Source organism: Lissotriton helveticus, chromosome 3_1 (genome assembly GCF_964261635.1).
Source record: "Lissotriton helveticus chromosome 3_1, aLisHel1.1, whole genome shotgun sequence".
In the NCBI taxonomy this organism is placed as follows: domain Eukaryota; kingdom Metazoa; phylum Chordata; class Amphibia; order Caudata; family Salamandridae; genus Lissotriton; species Lissotriton helveticus.
Window position 1 is genome coordinate 991,423,207 of NC_136061.1, and position 25,078 is coordinate 991,448,284.

General features: G+C 43.2%; 1 protein-coding gene across 1 annotated transcript in view; it reads right to left on the minus strand.

Annotated features, from left to right (window-relative positions):
• The window catches only part of ITGA4 (integrin subunit alpha 4), a 628,337-nt gene that overhangs the window by 489,328 nt on the left and 113,931 nt on the right, over window positions 1-25,078 (minus strand). The window contains exon 5 of the mRNA XM_078681473.1: window positions 8,863-8,930. Coding sequence (XP_078537599.1) covers window positions 8,863-8,930 — 68 coding nt within the window. The remainder of the gene's footprint in view (window positions 1-8,862; window positions 8,931-25,078) is intronic.

Consider the following 25,078-nt stretch of genomic DNA (forward strand, 5'->3'; position numbering starts at 1 on the left):
CATTAATAAACTGGGCTGGAGCCTATGGCATGGTATTGGCACAGACCAAAACATTATTACACTCTCAGTTCCAATTACAAAGAAGCTATCATTAAAAACTACATATTATATCCTAGTTTCATCGATCTCAAATCTACCTTTGACAAAGTGAAGCCCATCCATCCAACTACTAGTATTGGAAAACAAAGTGAAAAAATCTGCAACAGATACATGCCTGAACAGAGGCACGTGTGGCCTCAATCCTGTTCAACCTTTTTAATGCAGACCTGAATGACGCTCGAAGCAAAACAACAGCTGATCCTCCAAAATAAGGCCAAATCCATCTGCTTAAATTACACTGATGATACTCTGCTTATGAGTACAACGCCATCGGAATTCAAAGACTGCTCCACAAACTCGGAACATATGGTCACAGCAATAAGGTAGAAATACGTCTTGATAAAACTAATATCATTACAGTTGGACTGAAAATGAAAAGCAAGGTGCTTGGTATATCAACAATAAAGGTCGCGACTGTAAAACCTTACAAGTCTCTACCTTTACATTTCCTTCCTCGATTGTACAGTCCTTTTACAAACTCTTTGAACTGGCCTTCAAATCACTACACTCCAGGAGTCAAAAGCAAGTTACAACCATCACTATCTTATGGACTAGCAGCTCTATCAGGGTTTTCCACTTCTTTTGAACACGATCAGATTGAATATATAGAAGACTTTTTTTATTTTTTACCACCAAAGACCTTTCGACCTCAAATCACGTTGGAGTTCAGACTTTCCAATCAGCTGATAGCAAGACAATTATCCTTCGTCAAATGAATGCATAGTATAAAGACTTCGAACTACAACACATAGATCTAAAATTTCTTGCAACAAAAGATGCTCTAATAATCCATGGCACTTCCTTAAAATCATTACAACTTGAAGAACTTTGTGACCAAAGAAAGTGTCACAATTTATTTTAAGAAACGGAAACAAAATGCTAAAAAGAAATCCCTTATTGAAAACAAGGATACCTTCAGCATGATTTCCCATGCCTGGACTACGACTAATTTACCCATGATGCCTAGATACCAAGAAAACTTTCGGCAGACATATGCAGTAAGAATTACATTAAAACTAAAGCTGCATTGATTTTAGGGTTTTACCTCTAAAGATAGAAGACCTCCATGGGCGTAAAAAAACATAACTTAAATCTGCAGGCGATGTTGCTATTCCTCAGAATCAATTATACATCTAATATTTGCATTTTCCAACTTTAATCTGGGCAGAAAACCACTGCTGAATCCGGTTTTTTCACTGATGGATATTTGTACCTGTCGTGTCGCATGTTTAGATGGGTCAAACATTCAACTCAGTTGCAGGTACATTAAAGTCATAGTTTCAGTTGAAAATAATTTAACAAGGCAATATCACCATAACTAACTTATTTGGTCTAAACTTCTTTACAGCACCTTTAACTGTATATGGTATGACAATTATTTTATATTTTTGGTGTACACAATATTGTAAAGATTTTAATTAATCAAACAATAAATTATTAACACTTACTTCTGTACAAGGTAGCTCAGTACTCACGTCGCACTGTTGCAAGAGGCCCACCTTACCACAGCTGAGATTATGCGGATAAACACAGATGTAGCGGTATATTACATTTCGTATTCGGCATGTGTGCTGGGCGATCTCTCAAGGATCAGACCCCCTTGTAGCCAATAGCACAAACATAGAGGCAGAAGGCAGATTTTATATAATAGAATGTGTACTGGATGAGCAGCCACTATTGAACCTGGTCTTGCATCCACCTTGCAAAGCCCTATGTTAATTGGTAGAGACTTTAACTGCGTGACAGATGGAACTACTAATACATTGCACACCCAACGCAAGGCACAGCCCGGGTATGCGGGCTGCTAAGTTACAAACGCGAAAGACAGGGTGAGACCTAATTGATGAGTGAAGGGCAACGCAACCCTCAAAACAAACAATATACATTTTACTCACCACCTCACAAACAATACGCTGGACCTGAAATGCCCATGTCCTCAACACATCTTCTTGGGCTTTCCCCCCAAAATCTAAATGTCTAACACAAAAAATATCAAATCAACATCCCTTACTGGTTGCACTGCGATGGGCAAGACCTTTGGCTATTATCCCAGGCAGAAGGTTGCCAGCCCTAAAGTCGTTAGAGATTTTGCTTATAGGGGGGACAGTAAAAGAAGTTATAACCTTCTACTCGCAATAGATTCCTGGCACATTTGGAAACCTACTGACTGAATGGGAAGCGCATATACTGAAGCATCTGCATTTAGAGTCCCCTAAAGCTCAAGGCATGCTGCTAAGGGGTCTGCTGACTTTAGAAGGGGACTTAAGAAGCATTGAGACTCCAATGGAGGGGATCCCACAGCTGAATGTTACTACAGAGGAGAAAAGAGCGGACTACGCAGAACTGTTGGAATGGCTGAGTCTACTGGAGTACATTTCTATGCAATATTCTGAGTCCGATATGCAATTAGCCCGAATCATCAAAACTGAAGCTATGTAAGGACAGTTAACAGTGGTAGACATTCATCAGGAAGTTCACAAGCTGAAATCATAAGGTAATTGCAAAGAATTATGTGATGCTATATTCTCCTGCTCTGGGGTGACTCAATCAATCGGTATTTATATAACGCAGTGAATACCCTCAGGGACTATCCAGTCACTGGGGATTGAGAGTTAGACAAAGAGCCAGGTCATGAGTCCCTTCCTGAAGTTGGCGAGTGAGGGGGAAGTTTGAAGGAGGAGTGGGAGGTTGTTCCCGGATTTGCTGGTGAGGTAGGAGAAAGAGCGACCTCCACTGCCGGATGCAGGGGATGTACGCAAGGCCGAGGGAGGCAGATCGGAGTTTTCTGGTCAGCTGAAGGTTAGTCAGGCAATGATTGATGCATGTGGGTCTGGAGTTGTGGATGACCTTATAGGGGTGAGTCAGCAACTTGAATGGGCATCTCTTCTGGATGGGGAGCCAGTGGAGGCTTCTGAGGCGGGGGTGATGCTAGTCCATTTGGGAAGGTCAAGGATGAGACTGGCTGAGGTATTCTGTATGGTCTGCAGTTGTTGGAGGAGATGGGAGGTGATTATACCGTCCTTCGCCTCTGAACCCAAAAGCATCATCTGCAGAGTTCCCGAAGGATCCTCCCTTGTCCCCACCCTCTTCAATGCTTACACGACTCCATTGGCCAACATCGCCAGCACTCATGGACTCAACATCATCTCATACGCTGACGACACCCAACTCATCATCTCTCTCACAGAAGACACAAACACCACCTGATTCAACTTCCAGAAAGCCATGACCAACAGCGCCGACTGGATAAGATCCAACTGCCTGAAGCTGAACGTGGACAAGACAGAAGTGCTCATCTTCAGAAAGAACTCCTCGCCATAGGACGACACATGGTGTCCTCAGCACTCAGACCCTCACCCACCCCCACCAATAATGCACACAACTTTGCATCATCCTAGACAGCGACCTCCCCAGAAGCGTCAGGTCAACTCAGTAGCCATATCCTACTTCCACACCCTCCGTATGTGCATTTCCCTAGTCCAGGTGGCTGGTGATGAGGGCTTGAACCACTGTTTTCCTAGTGCTGGTGGGGATCCAACTGAAAATCTTATGAAGCATACGGAGGGTGTGGAAGTAGGATATGGCTACAGAGTTGACCTGACGCTTCTGGGGAGGTCGCTGTCTAGGATGATGCAAACTTGTGTGCATTATTGGTGGGGGTGGGTGAGGGTCTGAGTGCTTATTTCCAGATCTCCCATGGGCCTTCAGTCGGATCTGTGTTCCTTTGCTGCCTTCTGCAAAAAGAGGGGCCTTGAAGTAACTCCACCAAAACAAAATTTAGGGGGACAAATATACACAAATCCTTCAGAACAAGGATGGTGATCGAAGGCTCCCCAATAGAACAGGTCAAACATTTTGACTACTGAGGAATAGGATTGTCAGAAACTATGAGCTGGGTTCACCAAATCGAGAAGAGAAAATTAGCTCTTAATCAGAGAGCACAACAGATTGGGAGGATATATAAGGCTATAGCAGGTGGAGCAATATACCTGGCCCTGCGGATATATAGAGCTACTGCAGTGGCAGCACCCACCTATGGGTCAGAGCTATGGTGATACACTGATGTAATTTCTCTTACAACTGCAGCAAACACATTTATTAGGGGTGTGCTAAATTTGCCATTGATCATACCCCTTGCTCCCCTGAGGCTGGATCTAGCTCTAAAGCCCATCCACATGGTGTCCTTTTTAAAGTTTCTGCTGTATTGGGTGAGGTTATGGACCACCTTGGAGTTGGCTCCCTACAGGGACTCCTTGGTAGATTTAATCTCCTGTGATAAACAAACCTGTACCCCATGGTTGAAAAATGTTAAGAAACAGTGTGAATTGATGAAAATGGGAGATTTATGGAATTCACCAGCAGAAGTTGTACAGTGTCTCAATCTGAAATTGAAAAAAGCATACTAGGAAAATGCTATGCTTTGGATTTGGAATGACCATATAGATGGGAACGAGACTGCGCTGTTCCTGAATATCAAATGTTTACCTAAGTTTGAGGCTTATAAGGACAGAATCCAACCTCCACAAGCAAAACGTCTGTATGTGCAGTTTAGATTTAGGACATTATCCCTAAGATCACTAACATCTAAGTGGGACAAATCAGGCTGTTCCCCAGAACACTGTCCATTTTGCCCACAGGAAATAAAATCAGTAGACAATTTTCTCCTGCTTTGCCCCAGCTATTCACTCCAGCGTAAGAAACGGATCATTGCAGTGTGTAGGCTGGAGGTGATAAGGCACTACTGGGAGGCTTTAAGGATTTTAAAACATGACCTTAAGGAATCGGTAGTCTTCGTAGTGGCACATTTTCTACAGTGGGCATGGAACATTAGATCGAAAGGGTTGCCCTCGGGGGAACCCTTATGACCATCCAATGTCGAGAGAGCATATACGCATCTATTTCTAAATGCTGTGCACAACTGGGGCGTGGTGGTGGATGGAGTAGATTCCAACAAATAGGGCTCACAGTATAATCTGTCCCCCTCCAGGAGATTAAAATCCATTAGGCAACCTTGTTCCTTTACAATTAACCATCTGAAAATATGCGGACTCAAGCCCTGTAGGCAAAAAGTAGCTACTGTGATTCCTAAGTTTCGACACATACTGTCCTTCCATAAGCTAGCAATGGTCTTATTATGTTCCAGTCCCTGTAACAAGCTTATACCGATATATATTGTATTAGGGTCCATCTAATCTATTGCTGGACTGGAGAATCTAGACAGATTCTGGACCCTTTCCGCCCAATATTAGGACTTCTTAGAGGCTCTTGCTGCTATCAGTTTTACTTGTCCATTTAGGAGGAGGGATTGATAATGTGGTCTTTTATTCAATAGTAGCTTAATAATACTTGATAATTGCTCTTGTGTTTCGTAACATATGTATTTCATTAGGTATCCTAACTCATTTTTATATGTAACTTGTATATATGTATTTTATTAGATATTTTTAACTATATTTATTAGAAATTGTACGGTATTGCCTGTTGCAATTTTGGAGTTATTCGACCGAAATAAAGTTTATTGATTGATTGAGTTTGCTTTGGGATGAATGCAGGCTTTCTAACCTCAAGGGAGTCGTCTATGGATACTGAGGAAGAATTTAATACACTGAACTGTGAATGTGTTTTTCAGGTTCTATGGCACAAGGGTTCTGGTGATAGAATACAGAAGTAGGAGTGCCATTTATACTCATCTACCACTACATGTGTAAGCACAGGTGAGATAATTTCCAACCAAATGAAAGAGGAGTGCAAAGGAGGGCAGTGAAGCGGCCCTTGACAACAGAAGTACTCCTTTAGAGGACCAGGGCTAGTCACACAGAGTTGGCCGTGAGTGGTCAGGGAGACAACGGGGTCACTGTCCTGGGAATCGATTCATACTGACTAATGCATACAAATGATATTCAGCAGTGGACAGGTGCGACTGACCAATTAGTGGTGGGGGAGGTGGGCCAATGGTTATCTCCTCTTGTTCTTTCTTTTCTTTTCCTGTCTCTCCCTTTTTCCTCCACTGGTAGTCATGTATAATGTGCATGTTGTAAATGTTATTTTTGGGGGAAAAAACTGTTTATCTCTGTAATTAATACATATTCTATACTACAGCATCTATGTTCATCAACAGCGATTACTGTACACATATTAGCATGGCACCGTCCAACTTCGTGTCATGTTGTAGCAGGCAATATAATGTAAGTGAACATGTGGTATCATAATCAGCTGTTTGCATTGTTACAGCTACGCTTGTAAGTGATGAATGTGTGTGTGAATGGAAACTTGAAACAACTATTTATTTATTTATAAAGACTTGAACATGCAATAAAACACATTTAAACAAATGAAAGAGCAGTACAATACTGTACAGGGCTGTTCTTTGTCCTTGCTTCTGTTCATTTTAGCCACAGCAAACTGTCAGGGGTGGCTCCTTCACTAAGGCAGAGGTGCATCGCCCCACTGCTCTCAGAGCAGTGGAAAAGGGAAAAATAAAATGATGATAACTTTATTATCATATTATTTTTCGTTGCTGTGGGGCTGGGTTAGGATGGGGTGGGGCTGGTGGCACAGCGAGTGGGAATGGTTCATGCACTAAAGTGTGCATGACGGTTTAGCCGGCCGTCTTGGGTCGGTCAAACAGTCATGCACACTTTGCATGTCCTCCACGGGGCGGTAATACACAGCCTGGGTGGAGAACATGCACAGACTCCCTGTCCCCATCTGAGTGCCGAACCACTGCGCTCAGACCAATCACAATGCTGGTTTGCGGTGTTGTGATTGGCTCAGGCAAGCCTTTGCGCTTCCTGTTTCTTCCGGAGTCATGAAGAGAAGCGCAGAGGCGGCGAGAAGAGATGGCGAATGGTAAGTGTCTTTTAAAAATATTTCTCAAAGTCCCCCTCCCCGCCAACCGTGTTCCATACCAGCCACCACTGGCATATGCGATATGCAGGTAGTCACCAAGAAATTCTGACCCAGAGAATACATATCAGGGAGGGGCTAGACAGTATTTACCTGTATGTGGACAGTGTCCTTCTTTACATATGTGATTTTAAAGTAGACCTGGAGCTGGCTCTGTGACACGTAAAGGCCTCCGAGAATGCCTTGAGAGTCGTATCCTAGAACCGTAAAACATGCCTCTTCTGCCTAAACCAATGTAGTACATTTGCCCCTCTTCTACTATGCACTCATGTGCACCCAGCCTTTGAGAGTGAGTTAGGTAGCCCTAAGAAGAGTGTGGTGGTTTGTGACAGTGCCTTTTCAGGAACATTTTGAGGATCCATGTAAAGGAACCAGCACTAATGTGCTAGTTTAGATCCAATCAACGTACGTCAGGCCATATAAGGCTTTGTCTGCACAAAGGCATCCCTAATATGTCTTCATGAGAGACCACTGCCAGGGTCCTCCTCCCTGAGGATTTAAGCTTGAGACGCCACAGGGTGAATGGGAGTTTTCGAAATGGTGAGATAAGGAATCCTTCCTTACATTCTACCTAAATATTTACATAAGGGGGTTCTACATCTGTGCTGTCACACAGGCGACTACTCTTCTTCCTTGGCACATCCACTGCTAGAAGTAGCAATTAAATTCTTCACATGGGGAATACCAGCATGAAAATGAGGATGCGTTCTATGTATGTGCCAAAGGAGGATTTCGCTGTAGTATTCAGGTTGTATAATTCAGCACTACTGCACAACCTTCTTGTGGTACCTCTTGTGTACCAGACATACTACTGGCCTTGATATGCAGAAATATAAAACACAGGTTTTGCTACATTTTAACATTTGTTGCTTTTTTAACACGGATGTTTTTATTTTACAAAACAGTATTTACAAACAGACTTAAAGTATTAAATGTGTCTTAAATAAACGAAAGAATATGCACTACACAATAACAACAAAAACATACTACTGAAAGAATGCATGTTGAGTTGGTTTGCACACATTATTTTATAATCATTGTTCATATCGTAAAGTTTGATATGGATTTGAAACCTTCATTTTTCATTAAATTTGTCCTTCCTTGATACAACTTTTTCTTTCCGCGCGTTAATGTTTTTTCCTTATTTTTGTGGCTAATGCCAATGTTGCTAATGACATGCACATTTGTTATTGTAATACTGATGATTATGTTACACAGAGTATAAACTGGGTCCTTAACTAATTCCAGTAATCTTATAGTTATTGGATCAATAATGAATCCTTACAACTTACATTTGATCGTCCTTTCCTTCCATGACCTTGTGCCAGTCATTGGTTTATGTTAAAAACTAATTCCATTATTTTTATTGCTATTCTTTCACAGGGTAAATGTTTTTTTGTTGTTTTTTTTTTTATACACGGTTGGACAAAAGAAGGGGGTTATAACATGATTTAATAACATATGGATTGCAATGGTTTATCTAGTTCTCAGGAACCAGCGTCCTGTTTCTAGATTTGCCTTTTCATTGCCTGTTCACGCTAAAAACAGAAACGCTGGCCTTATTTCTTTTAAACTTTGTTGGTACACAGTTATGTAAAGGAACAGTCTATTTGTGCTTGCATTAATGCAGAAGTCCCCAAAATGGCGATATGGACAGGAAAAGAATGCGCACCATGCAATACAGTACTGATTGTGGTGTGTGAACCGCTGCCATTCTTTATTTCTTTACCTTTGTGTACAGCTTTTTGTATGCGCTAGGATTGTGTAGAAGAGAAAGCGAGGATATTCTATGAAAATAAAAAATGTGCTCTGCTACACGTAGATACAATAAGATTCCACTTTATACATAAAACATACCCTTGCATAAAAGCTGGATGTCCCAGCCTGGCAGGATCCATGGCCTAGTCCAAATTTCCTATCATGAGCTGTAAATGAAAACAGTGTATATTAGATATAATAGATTTAGCATGCATTGTAAGAAAGATGCATACATTTCCTTATGAAATAAATGAAAAAGCAGAAAAACCGGTTGAAAATCTGACCATGCTGTTCAGTTGAAACCTTGGGAGCTGTGTGGATGAAAGATACACACCATGACTTTAAACAAGCACTTTAAAAGACAATGGATCTCAGAGCTGACCTATTGGCTCTGCCAATTTTGATGTCCATTAGGATGGCGGACGGACAAAGTCCGTCCGCCATCCTGTGGGGGGCCGGTACCGTCTGCCACAAGGTCCGAGGAACAGTGCCCCCAATTAGGATGCATCCGCCACAGTGGCGGGTGCATCCCGCATTTTTCTACATTGCGGCGGACGGTGCTTGAGCATCGGCCGCCGCAATGCAAAAAATGCACGTTGCACATTTCAATGCACAACATGACAGGCACCGCGCGGTGCCTGTCATGGTGTACATTGAAAGGCACACATTGAAGTGCACCCCCCACTTCACCCTGGGGGCCTGCAACGGGCCCCCAAAGCAAAGACCGTATGCCTTAATGCTGCCACGGAAAGGCCTTCCTCACCGGCCATCCTAATATGGCTGGCGGTGTCTGATAGACACCGCCACCATATCAGGCCTTTTCCGCCGCGGTCGCAAGCTGATCCCAGCGGAAAAGAGGCGGACGGTCTTCCCCTCCGCCACGGTCCCCCCCCGCCATCGTAATATGGCGGGGGGAAGAAAGGTGGCGGATGGGCAGGGATGGCGGACGGATCGCCACCGCCTGGATGGCGGTGGCGATCTGTCCGCCATCCTAATGGACCCCTATGTTTTTTTTGCCCCTGCTATCACTCTTACTTTTGGCTTTGCCAAAGTATGTTGAGTTTTATCACAACGATCAATCCAGAAAACTGTAATTGCAATGCATTATTTTGCCTCGTTATTGGCTATGTTCCATTAAAATATTGCTGAATTTCATAGGCAATCCCAAGTGTTGTGTGTTTTTTTATTTTACTTTTTTTTATAAAAACGAAACTGATTCAAATGCCAAGACTCAAATAGTAAGCTAAAACATTTTATGGAAAAAATACGATGTGTGGTAACTTGCAAAATAGTTCTAGGAAACTGCAGCACAGCCTCCACTGCCTTTGATGATGATAGCATTACAAATAATCGTGTAATGCACAGCACTCACATTTAATTCACAATTATCTACCTATTCTTCATTAAGGCTTCATTCAAGTGGGATTAGTCATTTACAGTTTGAAAAACAGGGTCATTGTTACAGGGGTGAATGAGTACTTTAAGGACTGATAGCTTTAGGTCATGTTTAACTTGTATTTCCTCAATTTCCTTTTAGTTACAAATACATATTAGGAATTGAAAGAGACCAGAAGACCTGTAGTTTTGAACAGACATTGAATGTAGTTAATGTAGTGTCTAGCATATGCGATTAAGAGTAACAGTGAGGATGACAGCTGAATGAATCTTACATATTAAAGAATCATCTGACTCTGGTAGTCCTCAGTAAAATGTACCCCGAAAGGAATGCCTCCTACCCCAGATGTAAGGAAAGAAAAGATAATCTCTAGTAGGATAGATGAAACCAGATTTATCAGAGATAACTTTTTACGAATTACAAACAAATCGAATTTACAGACCTGATAATTAAATAATTTGGCACTATAATCAACAAGGCATCATCAACAAGGTTGTGTAGTAAAGAAAGACAGTTAGCATGCAAAATAGACATCACTTATTGGAAACGAATTTCCAAATAACCAAAGACTAGTACTCTAACTTGCTAGAGACAATTGGCTTTTTATTCCCAAGGGCTGGTCTCCATAATTGGTGACCTACCTGGGGACGGGACTCTACTCCTGAATGATGGATTTGTCCGTCAATATCTCTTATACTGTACACCCGGCAAGGATTGTGCTCGATATTCAAATATATGATTGCATCACAACATATGTACTCCTAATTGCTGTTGATGGTAAATTAAGAAAACCCTTTAAAAAGCATTTATTTTGCTTTTCAAACAGTGCCATGTTGCAGACATACATGCCATAAGGGCATGTATGTCTACAACATGTGCACCCATGCACAATTGAGGGGTGCAACAGGGTGTCAAAGTGACACCCTGTCCCCCTTGTAAATTCGGTAAATTTACCGAATCGGTATTTACCGATTCGGTAATTGACATTAATTCCTATGGGCCTCACGGTAAAATTAGCTACATCCCGATTGCCAGTTATTAAATACCGAATCGGTATGATTCGGTATTTAAGAATCGGCAATCTGGGATTACCTACATCGGGCCCCAAATGTTTTAATTATCAGTTCGATATATTTGATTTTTAATAACTAGTAACAAGTTATCTCTGAGAAATGTGGTTTAATATATCCAGCTAGAGCTTTTCTCTCTTTTCTTTCGTCAGTGTAGCCCAGGCTCTAGAGCAGTGCTCTTCAAACTTTTTAATGCTGCGCCCCCCCAGGAAAGAAATTCAATTTATCGGGCACCCGTCAGATTTTTCACAATTATTCTCAGCCAGTCTGTCAAAGAACTTTATTTCGGAAATTGCAGCCATAAACGCACAAATAGTATGACATTTTTAAGTTCAACATCATAATACGACACAATAGTAATAAAAAATGTAAATGCGATTTAACATTTGAGCCCCAGACGATTAAAAGGTGGCAGTATGTAGAGGGTCCCACCCCCACAGATAGAGGTCACGTGGGGGACATTAAACATGGTCAGGTGTCTCTATCAAGGGCACCATTATCAACATTTTAAACAATACCCTCATATAACACAAACTCTTAAAAAATATAAGTTAAACATAAATGTTAAAAAGAGTTAAGATCCTTGAATAATACAATTTAAAATCACAAAAGTTAATCTTAAAAAGGACAAGACTACCTAAATTCTCTACTCTATTTTTTCGATAAGCATCTGCGCTTCCACCACATTGCAAATAAAAATGTGGAGATTGCAACAACAAAAACCGGGTGAGTGTCATATTTTAATATCCTAAAGACCTCTCTATAGTTCCTTATACCCAGGTTTCTGCAAAGTTGTAGGACCCATTTAGATCTAGCCAAACTATATGCAAGGCAGAAAAAGATCACATGAATCTCAGTTTCTTACACTACAGTACACCCGGGACAAAGTTGTTTTGTAGCTCTCGCCCAGTTATTAGTAAATGCATAGAGCGGGAGCGTCCTGTGCCTAAATTGTTGGAACAATTTCTTAGCTGCAAGGGGTTGGATAAAGTCCAAAACCAGCTTCAAACCATAATACTGCTTTACATACAGAAACCTGGAAGTCAGACTGGATGAATCTGCTGTCTGAAGAAAACACGCCATTCTATGATCTTTCAAAGCAGATGATAATGATTTTTTTAGATGTAACAAGACATGTCTCCTCTGGTGCAAACCACAGGTCATTCCTCCCTATAGCACGAAATGCAACCCTAATAAAGGACAACCAAGGTATGTTCCCCGCCCCCAAGATAAACATAACTGATTTTAGTTCCTCCCTATAGTTTTCTAGCCATGGCGTGCTCCATAGCAGTCGCCAGTAGAGGAGTGGGCGGAAAGCGATCAGGTCAGCAATGGGAACAATACCCAGGTCCATCCTCAACGGAGTTAAGGGGGTGCTTTTTGGAAGGCCCCGGAGCTGTCTTAAGAAATTATTTTTGGTCACTGTCAGAGTGTTAGTTGGGCAGTGATCCCACTGTTCAGCACCGTACATAGAGGGCCCCCCTTGCTTGAACCTTATAGATTTCAGCAGGGGGACCAATAACCTTTACAGCGCAGCTCCTATGAACTTTTATAATCCCCCCAGTTGCCTGGATTAATTTTAAATTAGCTTTAGTAATTTGTGGCCCCCACTCCATTTAATCATTTAGGGTAAGGCCAAGATAATCACAAACAGGCACCCTCTCTAAGGACCTGAGATAATTTTAGGGTGTGGGCAGTTGGTAGAATCAGCATGGAAAACCATATACTTTGTTTTCTGTATATTTACCTCCAAATTCCTTTTCTTGCAAAACAGGCTAAATTCCTCTAAGACATGCTGCATCCCCATAGGTGTTTTAGATAGGAGCAGCGTGTCATCCGCAAACATTAATGCTAGTATTTTGCAGTTTGAAAATCTTGGAGAATCAATGTCCTTAACGGCCAGAAGATTCTCAATTAGCCCATTTAAGAAGAGGGAAAAAATGGTTGGTGCAAGCACACAACACTGTCTCACTTCCTTCTCAATGGGGAAAGGAACGGATAGTTCCCCGCTTTTCGCAAATCTTATTCTGGCAAAGGTACCTTCGTGGAGGCGTTTCAGCTGTTGACAAAGGTAAGCTGGAGCTCCCATATCGAACAATAAACCCCACAACTGATCTCGATCCACCATATCAAATGCGGATTTAAGGTCCACGAATGTTAGATAGAGAGAGCCTCCCTCCAACGTTATAGTTTTCCAATAGATCAGTGTTAATCTAAACAACTGATCTATAGTTGAGGTTTAGGACCTAAAGCCTGCTTGTAAGAGAGTGAGTATATTGTGGTCATCCATCCATATCTGCAATCTTCCCAAAAGAACACAATCAAAAATCTTTTGTGTTACATCAATTAGGCTGATCGGCCCTTTAGTTTGCTGGTTCTAGAGGGGAACCTTTTTTATAAATGGGAATGATCTCGGCACCTGCCAATGTTGGAGGGGGTGCCACACCGTGGATTATTGCATTAAAAAGGCTCTTCAGATATGGAGCCCATACTACCTGTTCGGTTCTGAACAGGTCTCCTGGAACCCTATCCAGTCCTGGTGCCTTATTAGCTAAAACTTTGGCCAGAGCCACTGTTACCTCAGCCAGTGAGCAAGGAGGTATGTCGCCAAGGGGGACAGAAATATGATCGCTTACATGTGGCCTCATCTCATTAGTTCCAATTTGAGACTTAGAGTATAAAAGTTTAAAATGGGCTCGCCAGACTTCCTCCCCAAGGTTTGGCTTGATTGCAGACCTGCCCTCGGTTTTTACTGTCTTCACCAGGTTCCAAAATCCTCGTGTATCTTTGTCATCTAGGGCTTTCTTAATAACCTGCCATCTATCAATTTCCCATTCAGATTTTACTGCTAAAATAGTTTTCTTAAAAAGCGCCCTGGCTTCCCTAGTACCTGCAGTATCACCCTCTCCGAGTTTGGTCAACAGAGCACTCTTTTAATCCCTGAATGTCCTGTTGTACCAAGGGTTTTTTCCTCTACGTTCATTTCCTTTGCGAATTGTACTACTATAAAAAAACTCTGCCAGAGTTCCCACCATATCCAAGTGGTTTTTCCCCAGCACCTCTTTGGTGTCAAGTGACGCCGCAGCTATCTGAGATGGAGCTTGCCTTTTCTAGGAAGGGGATAATAGATTTATACTAAGAAGCAATTGCTTCTGGGGATTGTACAAATGTTCCCCAACTGATTCTTCTGCCTCCATTGATTGCTATTAAGTTAGATGGTGGCGGGTTAGTTGAGGGCTGCCCTACTACCGGTTGATATCTATCCAAAGTTCCAACCAGCGGATTATGGTCACTTTCAACGCGTGTCTGGACCATAACATTCAGAATCCTGTGCCAGGTTTCCACATTTACCAAGAAATTGTGGAGGCCTTTCGAAGGTGAAATTCCCTGGGTTTCCCTGGGCGACCATTACATGCCCTCAGTGAATAACTGAGGGTAAGTGAGGTCAGCTGTAGGACTAGGGGGGTCCAGCCCCCTATCGGATAAAGGTTACACATAGGAAGTTCCCAGGTTGAATCCTCATCACTCGTAATAGAGTGAGGTAAGCCATTCAGAGGTTCGAAGTGGCAGTTAAAATCCCCATCGATGATAGGATAGATTTGCTCGGGCAACGTGGAAAGAAAAGAAGCCAAGCAAACTAATGTCTGCGAGGTCTGCCCATACCTCACAGGGTGAGAGTAAACATTAATAATAGCCACCTTTGGGAAATTACTAAGGGACAGAACGATACACAAGATGTCAGGGGAGTGGGTTTCTATCATTTCAACTGTACAGCCAAGATGTATACCAACCCATATACTCAAATGCCCCGACGGTCTCCCCCTTGGCCCCTGAACAGCCACTTTGCAATATGTAACAAACCCAGCTCTATGCGAAGATTTTAATGCCCAGGTCTCTTGGAATAAGTAGATCTCATGGGTATCAATGAATTCACCCCATTTGGGGAGGTCCATTTTAGCATTTAATCCAGTTATATTCAATGATAACATCCTTAGACCCTATGGCATTTCTACTTTAGTACTCTGCAGAGCTATGAGGGACTCCCCTCTAACAGGAGCCATAAACGGATTCACCTCCTCATAACCACCATTGGTACCAAAGGGGGCTTCAGTATGACTATCAACTCTTCCCATGTTGTTCTCTACCAATGCCCAGTCGTTGCTTATCATCGGAAGCTGATTAGTAACCACAGCTCCCTGTAACCTTTGAACTTTCATAGCCAGGGACACAAAAGTAGACACTTCCCCCCTCCCCCCCTCCATTCAGGTGTTCCAGGCATGGTCCCCACCCTACCAGGCGGGATACTTTCTGGAGCCTCCTGAATATCATCAACGGTTCCCTTAGAGATTTCACCTATCGCCAATTCACTGCTCAAGACCAATACCTGATCGTGGACCTTTTGAGCCGTAGATGATGAGTATTGGCTGCTGGGGATCAGTCAATCTACCTGATCTAAGACGCTAAATCTGTTACTCACGGGGAGGGCAACTGGTAGGAAGGTATCAAAGTTACGCCGCCTGTTATTTTCACTTCCTGCTTGAGCTCTCGGTTCCCATCTTTCCCATGAGTTACCCCTTCTCTCTAATAGAGGACAAGGAGGGTAAAAATTGCATAAAGGAAGGGTCTGTACTCCAGATGCCACCCGTGGCTGGCACCAATCTCAAATATATTTAACCGCCCGTCTGTCTCTAAAATTAATCAAGATGCAATCACCTTCAATAAGTTTCTCTCTTTGTCCCACCCAACTTACTCTATGGGCAAATAAACTTTCACTGAACGCCTGAGGTGGGAGTGGTCTATTTGTATTTAGCCAATGGGTACACTTATTTTTTAGATCACTATACGACTCCTCTTTGCCTCGTTCCAACACGGGAACCCCAGCCAATACACAACATATGGAGATGATGCAGGTGGTGAATCTATGCCTGGCAGGCTGGGATTCGTCACACCAGTACTGGAAAGCCATGTGCGGTGATCGCAGGCTTTATCTTTTCTCTGGGTTTTATGCACCATGCCCCCCTCTGAGTAAGCGTCTCCGATCTATCATTCTCATCACATCCTGCTTCACCATGTGTAACATTGTCAAGATTGGTGGTAGTAGCAACCCCAGCATTCCCGCTAGGTGGTGCTAATATTGTATTAGATAATAATGAGGTAGGTGGTAGGATAGTGGAGATAGATGGGTTACACATCACATTTGTTGTAGTTGCAGAAAACCCAGCGTTTCCCCCCAAAGACTTATTGATGAAACCAGAGTTGGATACAGCAAGTGATTCTAATTGCAAAAGTTTTTCCTCTATTAATAATAGTCTTTCGCGGATTGGTGAGAGAGATGATGTAAATAGGGCCCCCATTTTAACGCAGAACCCATCTGCAGCATAGTGTGGATGAACACCAGCCACGTCCGAATTAGGGGCACCCACAAAAGGAATAGATAACTGAGGCTCTGGTATAGATGGCATTACTTAAGTCTCCAGACCACCAATCCAATTGGTTTTGGATATCTTTGCATTTTTTTGCCTCTGAGGGCCTCCACCCCGCTTTCTCTTTGTTGTTGGTTCCGGCGCTCGGTCCGTGGCTTGAGATGTGGATTTACGAACAGACCTCGTTGAAACACGAGGAAGTATACTACAAACAGTCTCATTTGTTGCTGGAAAATCAAGCGAGGGACTTGCGGGGGGTTCCAATATTAGAGAAATGTTCACTGGGTTTACTGGGTCCAGAGGGGACTGGCTGTTGCCTCCAACCGGGGTGTAAAGTTTAGTGACCGTGTCTGTATGTTGCTCAGGTGTCCCCTAAAGATGATCGTTTTGATAGCATGAGGTCTAGCGATAGGCGTCGCTCAGTCAGGGCTATTTCGTGGGCCAATACTGAGGTTGCTCTAATTATAAACTGGTCCAACGTCCCTGCCACATTTCCTCCCATTAAAGGGTTCCTCCCCTTTCCTCCTCTGGTGGCCATCGTGGAGTTGGAACTATCACAACAACTGGCCCACGAGCTCAATCGCCTCGTCGGGTTACTAACAGAGATATACTAATGCACACTGACCTTAAAATATAACAGAGTTCAGAGGGGAGTCCGGCCCGTCCTCTTCTGTTATCGAACGGGCTCAAACGGGCCCGCCCTTGGCCTGGGCTTCGCCCGGCGTCGCCCGCACACGTCCTGTGAGGCGGGAGCCCGGGAATCCCTTTTAACACCTCCTGGCGCTTGGTGTCATCGTCAGCGGTGTGTGCGCCGCAGGTGCTGCCGGGAGATGAAGTCCCCGGGGGTCCGCGATGCAGGACTAGAGGTAGCGGCCCCCGAAAAGCAGGATAGGCAGTGGCGGCAAAGTTAAGTGCAGAGTTGGTGACTCCAAAAACAACAACAGCAAGATATATTTTCCTATAGATGAATCACTCTCTTTCAATCCACAACGGCATGATAACCGCTTCTGGCGTGCATCAATTTTGACACAAGCAAGAGCAACAAGCGGTGCCTAATTCTTATCAGGCTTTCAGCAATTCTTGCGGTGTAAGGGCGAGGCAGGAGACAGACTAATACAAAGTCTAGTTTGTGCTTCTCACCTGTCACTTTTTAGGTCTCGCCTGACAATTATTCTATTAAACTGGCAATGTTTAAATAAGTCTCGACATATTTAAACACAAGACATATTTAAACATTGCAGTCACATTGTGTTACCATTTTTTCCAGCTAGGATATAAATCACAAAAGAAGCTAGTGATGGCCCATTACAGGGTGGCTTACTGCTGCTCATTTTCCCCACTGCTGAAAACAAAGCACTGCTACGAGAATAAGGATTCCTTTGGTTAAAGCCTGGATACCCCCACCCCCCCCGATCACTTGACCAGTTTGAAGACCCCTGCTCTAGAGGGTGATATAGGCTCAACTCCCCTTCCCCTTTTTAGGGCTCGGACTCCTCCCCACTGAAAGTGGGAGGAGTTTGAGAACTAATGTTAAAGAAGAAAAAAAAGAAGTATCTCCTAGGGCTTTGGCCGAGACAAATTCCACACATTCCTTAGCGTGTTCTGTAATCTGGCCAGTGATTCGTCTTCGTTGTGTTGTCGTTTTAATAGGCTTGAAGTGATAGGGTAAATGTAGTTTTGTTCCGCCATTTTGGGCATATTTCGTTCGTGCTCGCGCAAAGAAGTACATTAATTATAATTAGGAGCTGTCAGGGTGGCCGTGTAATGCATTCCAGATGGTGTGCGCGCGTTCACCATCTAGCAGTGTGTTTGTCTGGCGCGCGTCCTCCTCACGTGCACACAGGCATAGACGCCGTGTGCGGCTCCTTCCTGCCGGCCCGGGGAGCTGCTCTGCCGCTCTCTGGCTCACCCCCCGTCTCCCCGCCTGATTTAGACATCGGGCACACGTGTCCTTGCTTTTTCAACGGAAGCTGAAGAATCTGTGGAGGAATGGGTCGGGGGATTTTGTGCAACGACCTTAGTGCTCCAGGGCCCCGTGTTTTTCCTGCAGAAGGCATAACGCCATCCCTTCCCCGTGGATCAGGGGTGCTATCAGTCAGAATAAAAAGAGCGCGGAGTCCTCAAGTGACGGACGTGTACTTGGTAATCGGCTGCGCGATTATGCAAACGTTGTATTATCCGGTTTTGTGATGCAGTGCAGGAGAGGCTGAACATACAAATCTTTTACATCCCTTTCCAGCAGATAATGGATGCTCGAATGATCAGAGCAGAGGGAGACACAAACTCACAATTCAAAGCTCATAACTACCCTTGAGTTGTTTATTAGCCGCCACAGATGAGCCGGCAAACAAAAAGCCATTAAGCACCTATTATTTTAAAGCAGGGTGTGCGGTTTTCATCACTTTCTGTGGCTGAATTTTCACTCCCGAGTCCTGTTGGAGATAATTAATTGCTTTCAGCTGAGAGCAGTAATAATGGAATAAATTATCCCCACACTTCTGGTCAGAGGACTAGTCACGCGCCAGCCTCCTTGTTAGAAGGGACTCGTAAGACAGGTGAGAAAAGAAATATGGTACAGTTGGCCAGCACTGTAACATTTTAAATGATGTCATTGACTCGGCAGTCAATCACACGTCCTGCCTGGAGCACTCTTGTCTTATGATGAATAGCGTTCTCTTCTCAGGAATGTTGAAGTGGGTGGCTACACCTCTTCCCCCCCCCCCCCCCCCCCCCCAATTTCATGTCGTCTAGCCCTGTTTCACACACAAGTGTATTTGCCTAAGTCACACTTAACGTGCAGGAAACGTGGAAAACGGTGCACAAATCCAGAGCACATTCACAAACACAGGGGTGTCCTAGTTCTCCACGAGGAGAAGTCATTCGCTGAAGCTCTGCCCGTTTAAGTTTTAATTAGTGAGTGCAGAGATGTGAGTGCAGAGTAGTGAGTAGTGAGTAGAGTAGTGAGTAGAGTAGTGAGTAGAGTAGTAGAGTAGTGAGTAGTGAGTAGTGTAGTGAGTAGTGAGTGCAGAGTAGTGAGTAGTGAGTGCAGAGTAGTGAGTAGTGAGTGCAGAGTAGTGAGTGCAGAGTAGTGAGTGCAGAGTAGTGAGTGCAGAGATGTGAGTGCAGAGTAGTGAGTAGAGTAGTGACTAGAGTAGTGAGTAGAGTAGTGAGTAGTGAGTGCAGAGATGTGAGTGCAGAGATGTGAGTGCAGAGTGGTGTGTAGAGTAGTGAGTAGTGAGTAGAGTAGTGAGTAGAGTAGTGAGTAGAGTAGTGAGTAGAGTAGTGAGTAGAGTAGTGAGTAGAGAGTAGAGTAGTGAGTAGAGTAGTAGAGTAGTGAGTAGAGAGTAGAGTAGTGAGTAGAGTAGTAGAGTAGTGAGTAGAGAGTAGAGTAGTGAGTAGTGAGTAGAGTAGTGAGTAGTGAGTAGAGTAGTGAGTAGGGTAGTGAGAAGTGAGTAGAGTAGTGAGTAGTGAGTAGTGAGTGCAGAGTAGTGAGTTGTGAGTGCAGAGTAGTGAGTAGAGTAGTGAGTAGTGAGTAGAGTAGTGAGTAGAGTAGTGAGTAGAGTAGTGAGTAGAGTAGTGAGTAGTGAGTAGAGTAGTGAGTAGTGAATAGAGTAGTGATGTGAGTAGTGAGTAGTGAGTGCAGAGTAGTGAGTAGAGTAGTGAGGTGAGTAGAGTAGAGTAGTGAGTAAAGTAGTGAGTGCAGAGTAGTGAGTAGTGAGAAGAGAGTAGTGAGTAGTGTAGTGAGGTGAGTAGTGAGTAGTGAGTGCAGAGTAGTGAGTAGAGTAGTGAGTTGAGTAGTTAGTAGTGAGTAGAGTAGTGAGTAGAGTAGTGAGGTGAGTAGAGTAGTGAGTAAAGTAGTGAGTGCAGAGTAATGAGTAGTGAGTAGAGTAGTGAGTAGAAAGTAGTGAGTAGAGTAGTGAGTAGAGTAGTGAGTGGAGAGTAGTGAGTAGTGAGTGCAGAGTAGTGAGTAGTGAGTAGACTAGTGAGTAGAGTAGTCAGTAGAGTAGTGAGTAGAGTAGTGAGTAGAGTAGTGAGTAGTGAGTGCAGAGTAGTGACTAGAGTAGTGAGTAGAGTAGTGAGTAGTGAGTGCAGAGTAGTGAGTAGTGAGTGCAGAGTAGTGAGTAGAGTAGAGTAGTGAGTAGTACATCACAGGCAGCAGCTGTGCAAGCATCTTACACTCACAAGGAGACCACAGGCAGCTGAGGTGCAAGCTTCTCCCACTCACAAGAAGGACATCACAAGCAGCAGCGGTGCAAGCTTCTCACACTCACAAGAACGACATCACAGGCAGCAGCAGTGCAAGCTTCTTACACTCACAAGGAGACCACAAGCAGCAGAGGTACAAGCTTCTCACACTCGCAAGAAATACATCACAAGCTGCAGTGGTGCAAGCTTCCCTTACACACTGACAGCAGGTACTGTGCCAAGGCAGCAGCAGCAACAGAGCAAGAGTCCCTTACAAAGAACAGGCACAGCACAGAGATGCTCAATGCAATCTTCTCATACTCACAGGCAGCAGCGGTGCAAGCTTCTCACACTCGCACGAAGGACATCACAGGCAGCAGCTGTGCAAGCTTCTTACACTCACAAGGAGACCACAGGCAGCTGAGGTGCAAGCTTCTCCCACTCACAAGGACATCACAAGCAGCAGTGGTGCAAGCTTCTCACACTCACAAGAACGACATCACAGGCAGCAGCAGTGCAATCTTCTTGCACTCACAAGGAGACCACAGGCAGCAGAGGTGCAAGCTCCTCACACTCACAAGAAGGACATCACAGGCAGTAACGGTGCAATATTCTCACACTCACAAGGAGATCACTGGCAGTACACACCACATGAACACACTCCATAACACATAGCAACAATACATTGGCATTTACAATGCCATTAGCTCAAACTCAAAAAATCCGAGCCCGATTGCATTTCTAATGCTTGTTTCACTAGAGTCTATCCCAGATGTGGCATGGAAGTGCACACCGCTTCCACTATACTAGGAAATGGTGTTTTTTTCACACTCGAGGCATCACAGGGATATCATTAGAGCTTGGTCCCGTACAGGGTATTCTGGGAGTGCTCCCTGAAAGGGAAGAAAATGCACCTAAAACGTCTGAGATTGACACTGGTGTTAAAACATAGCGTTGCGATGCAGTGGCTGAGTACCAAAGCTCCCAAGCGCTCCCATTGGCACAGGAAAGTATTAGAATTGGCAAAAGCAGAGGAAAAGTTAATAGAATTGGCAAAAGCAGAGGAAAAGTAGATACAATCAGTTGGAAGGGATGGAAAAATCCAAGAGGATCTACAAATATGGCATTAGGTGTTAGACAGGTTTGGTGAAGTGGAGGATCCAGGACTGAGGTCATCCAGGAGGGAGTGACCCTTAGCAAGTACTGAGACACTGCAACTCAACTAGAGAGAGCTACGTCTCCCGCACCCTCTTTCCCTGGCAACTGCTAATTATTATATGATCATGTAGTGGATTAGATGGTTAAAATGCGTGAAATTCCAGCTGGAGCGATGTGTGTCATATTTTTTGCTTACCTAATGTTATCCCTATTGAAGGATGGTACAAATGGAAAGCCTCGTGGATGGATGTTCCATGGTTCTTGTTGTAATATGATAACGGGAAAAAACTAATAAAGAAATGTTAAAAACAAAAGGATCACTGCATCTCAAAACGAGCCATTTGCCCAAGAATTCCCTTGCATGGTGATACAAGGCAATCAGTTATTGATATTAAGAGACTGAAGTGTTAGCTATGTTTACTTAAGAATGAGATCCAGTATGTTTGTGAGGATACTCAGTTTGAGAAAAACAAATATTGTGACCAGCAGCTGCAGTGGACCTCTAATAAGCTTATACATCTTTCTCTATTGTTCTAAACCAGAGCAAAAGGATGACAAGTTCTACAAAGTCGAGCGGGTTTAGAAATTGAAAATTAAAAATTGGCTCATGAGAATTATAATTCCATTGTCAAGGGTGTTTGTAGGGATGTGAAAGGTAAATGTGGTTGTGGACACATACTCTTCCGGTGGACAGAAAGGAGAAGTATATCCTTAATGGAAAGTACCATAATGTTGATTTTGGTTTTGTATTTGCAGACACCTATCTTTTGCATAGCTAAAATATACATTACAAGGCACAATTAAAACACTGGTCTGGTGGAACAAGAAAAGAGAAAGTAGGTAGGAAAGAGGGAGAGAGAACAAGTTTATTATGTGCTTCTCCAAGTGGAGGGGGTGACTAAAGGTTGAATAGACTTTCAAGACCTGTCTCCTTCCAGAGATCATCTTTAGTCTCCTACAAAGTTTGTGTTCACCATCATATGAAGTCATAAAAGTTGATCAATAGGTCATATTGTCGTCAGTAGGCCATGCTCCTTCTTGTCCCCCATATGTAGTGGCAAGCTGGTATTTTTACTGTCCTGGTTTGCGGAAAGCACATCAAGGATCACACTTGCTGCAAATATTTGATGAATGGGGTCACAGTAAAAAGAGAATAGTAAAGAATAATCTCCTCAAATATTTGGGGGTATTTTTATGCTTCTCTTTCACGTTCCAGGGGAAGCACAGACAACGGCTTCTCCAGAAGAAATGGGAATCTTTAGTTATTTATCTACGTAGTTTTATATAGTGCCATCATTGCATGCAGCAGTTAGAGCACTTTCTACAATTAGAATATAATATCACCAAAATGAAGAACAACATTGATACTTTAGCGGTTATCATCATCAAATCAAAAGCAATGGGAGCCTATAAAAGTAAGTGGGTAGAATGATACCAAGGGAAGAAGGAGAGGGAGAATGTCCTAAACCAGGTGAGGATTCCAGGAGATTTAGAGAGGCAAGATAGTAAGGATAATAAGAATATAAACAAGGAAAGTCAGATTGTGTGATGCAAATCTGAAATTAAGGAATTTAAACATAGGTAGGGTGTGGTGAACAGGAAACACAAGAGGAGAGGGTCGAGCAAAGGAAGGGGATAGGTAGAGAAGAGGTTTTAAGAATAATGCGTGAGAAAGAAACAAAATTATGGAGCCAATCAGAAAGTTATTATACAACTGAGATTAATTGGAGCTCACGGTGGGTATCTTTGAAAGAGAAGTTTCAGCTCAGAATGGAAAGTGTCCAGGAATGCAGATCTGGGGGAAGGGAGTTTCAAATACTAGTCAAGTTCCCAGTGAAGCAAGCATTTTTCATTCTAATTTGAAAGTTGGCTGTTGATCGGAGGGGTGAGATCGGATGGTCAGAACTGATTAAATATGTAAGTTGAAGTGTGTGTGTGTGGGAGGGTACAAATGTCTGTATCTCCATCATCTCATCCAGAATACAACAGGTTATTATAAAAATATCTTACATTAACATGAGACCTATTTATTTTACAAATTAACGATTTGGGAATTCATTCCAAATTGGGCTTTTGCATTGCCTACTTTATGGCTTATCATTTCCAAAGTATACCTTTTATTTTGATTTCAGTATCCATTGTCTTCTATAGGAAATTGCAGAGGCTGTCTGAGAGTAGATATTTTCAAGATGATACATTAGTTTTGGAGAAGATGAAACAAGCACAAGATTCATTTGGAAATGCTGGCTAGTGGATTGCACATTCTTAGGTAGAAATAGCAGGTGAAGGGAAGACATGATCAATGAAACACCCAAAGCTTAGCTTAGTGAAGGCAGTAACTGGTGCAATGTTTCATGTGTATAGCCAAGTGCTAATGTACTTTCTTGGTTTAGTTGCATATGAAGTCTGTTCTGGGCTCTACTGACAAGACCTGTGTGTAAATATGTGCTATGCAGTGGTGTGGCATTTTTAGGGATGAAATTCAAGGCAAGGTGGAAACAATGAAACAATTGTTTATGCTTCACATTTCATCAAAAACAGCTGCTACATAGCGCTCGAATGGGAAATGATAAAGTGTTTGTGGGGGTCCCAATACTTCAACATTTATTCAGTCTGAACAGAAACCCTTAGTTCATCCCATGACGTGTGATATGTTGGTCAGGCAATGCCTACATTTTCTATATGGCTTATGCATCCTGTTATGTCCAGCTTCACACTGATGCGTATGCCATGAAGGATAAATGTTGCAGCAGATTACAAGTCCTGATTGCCATGTAATGGAAACATGGCGGGTCAACCAATGTGCCGGGAAAGAAAAATGTGGTGGAAGATTGTTGGTCCCAACTGGGTATTTGGATGAGGGCGAGATGAGGGAACCAGATGACTAAAGAAAGTCCACCTGTATTTCTGTTATAACTATCCTTTCAGAACTATTATTTGAGGAAAACAATAGGTTTTCTTAATATAACCCTCACCCACCAAAAGGTCCCTTGGTGACATGCTTCATCATCGGGTTCTTTCCGCCCCGGGGCGGGGCGTGCTACAACAGACGAAGACGTCTGATCACTTTGTAGGGTGTGGGC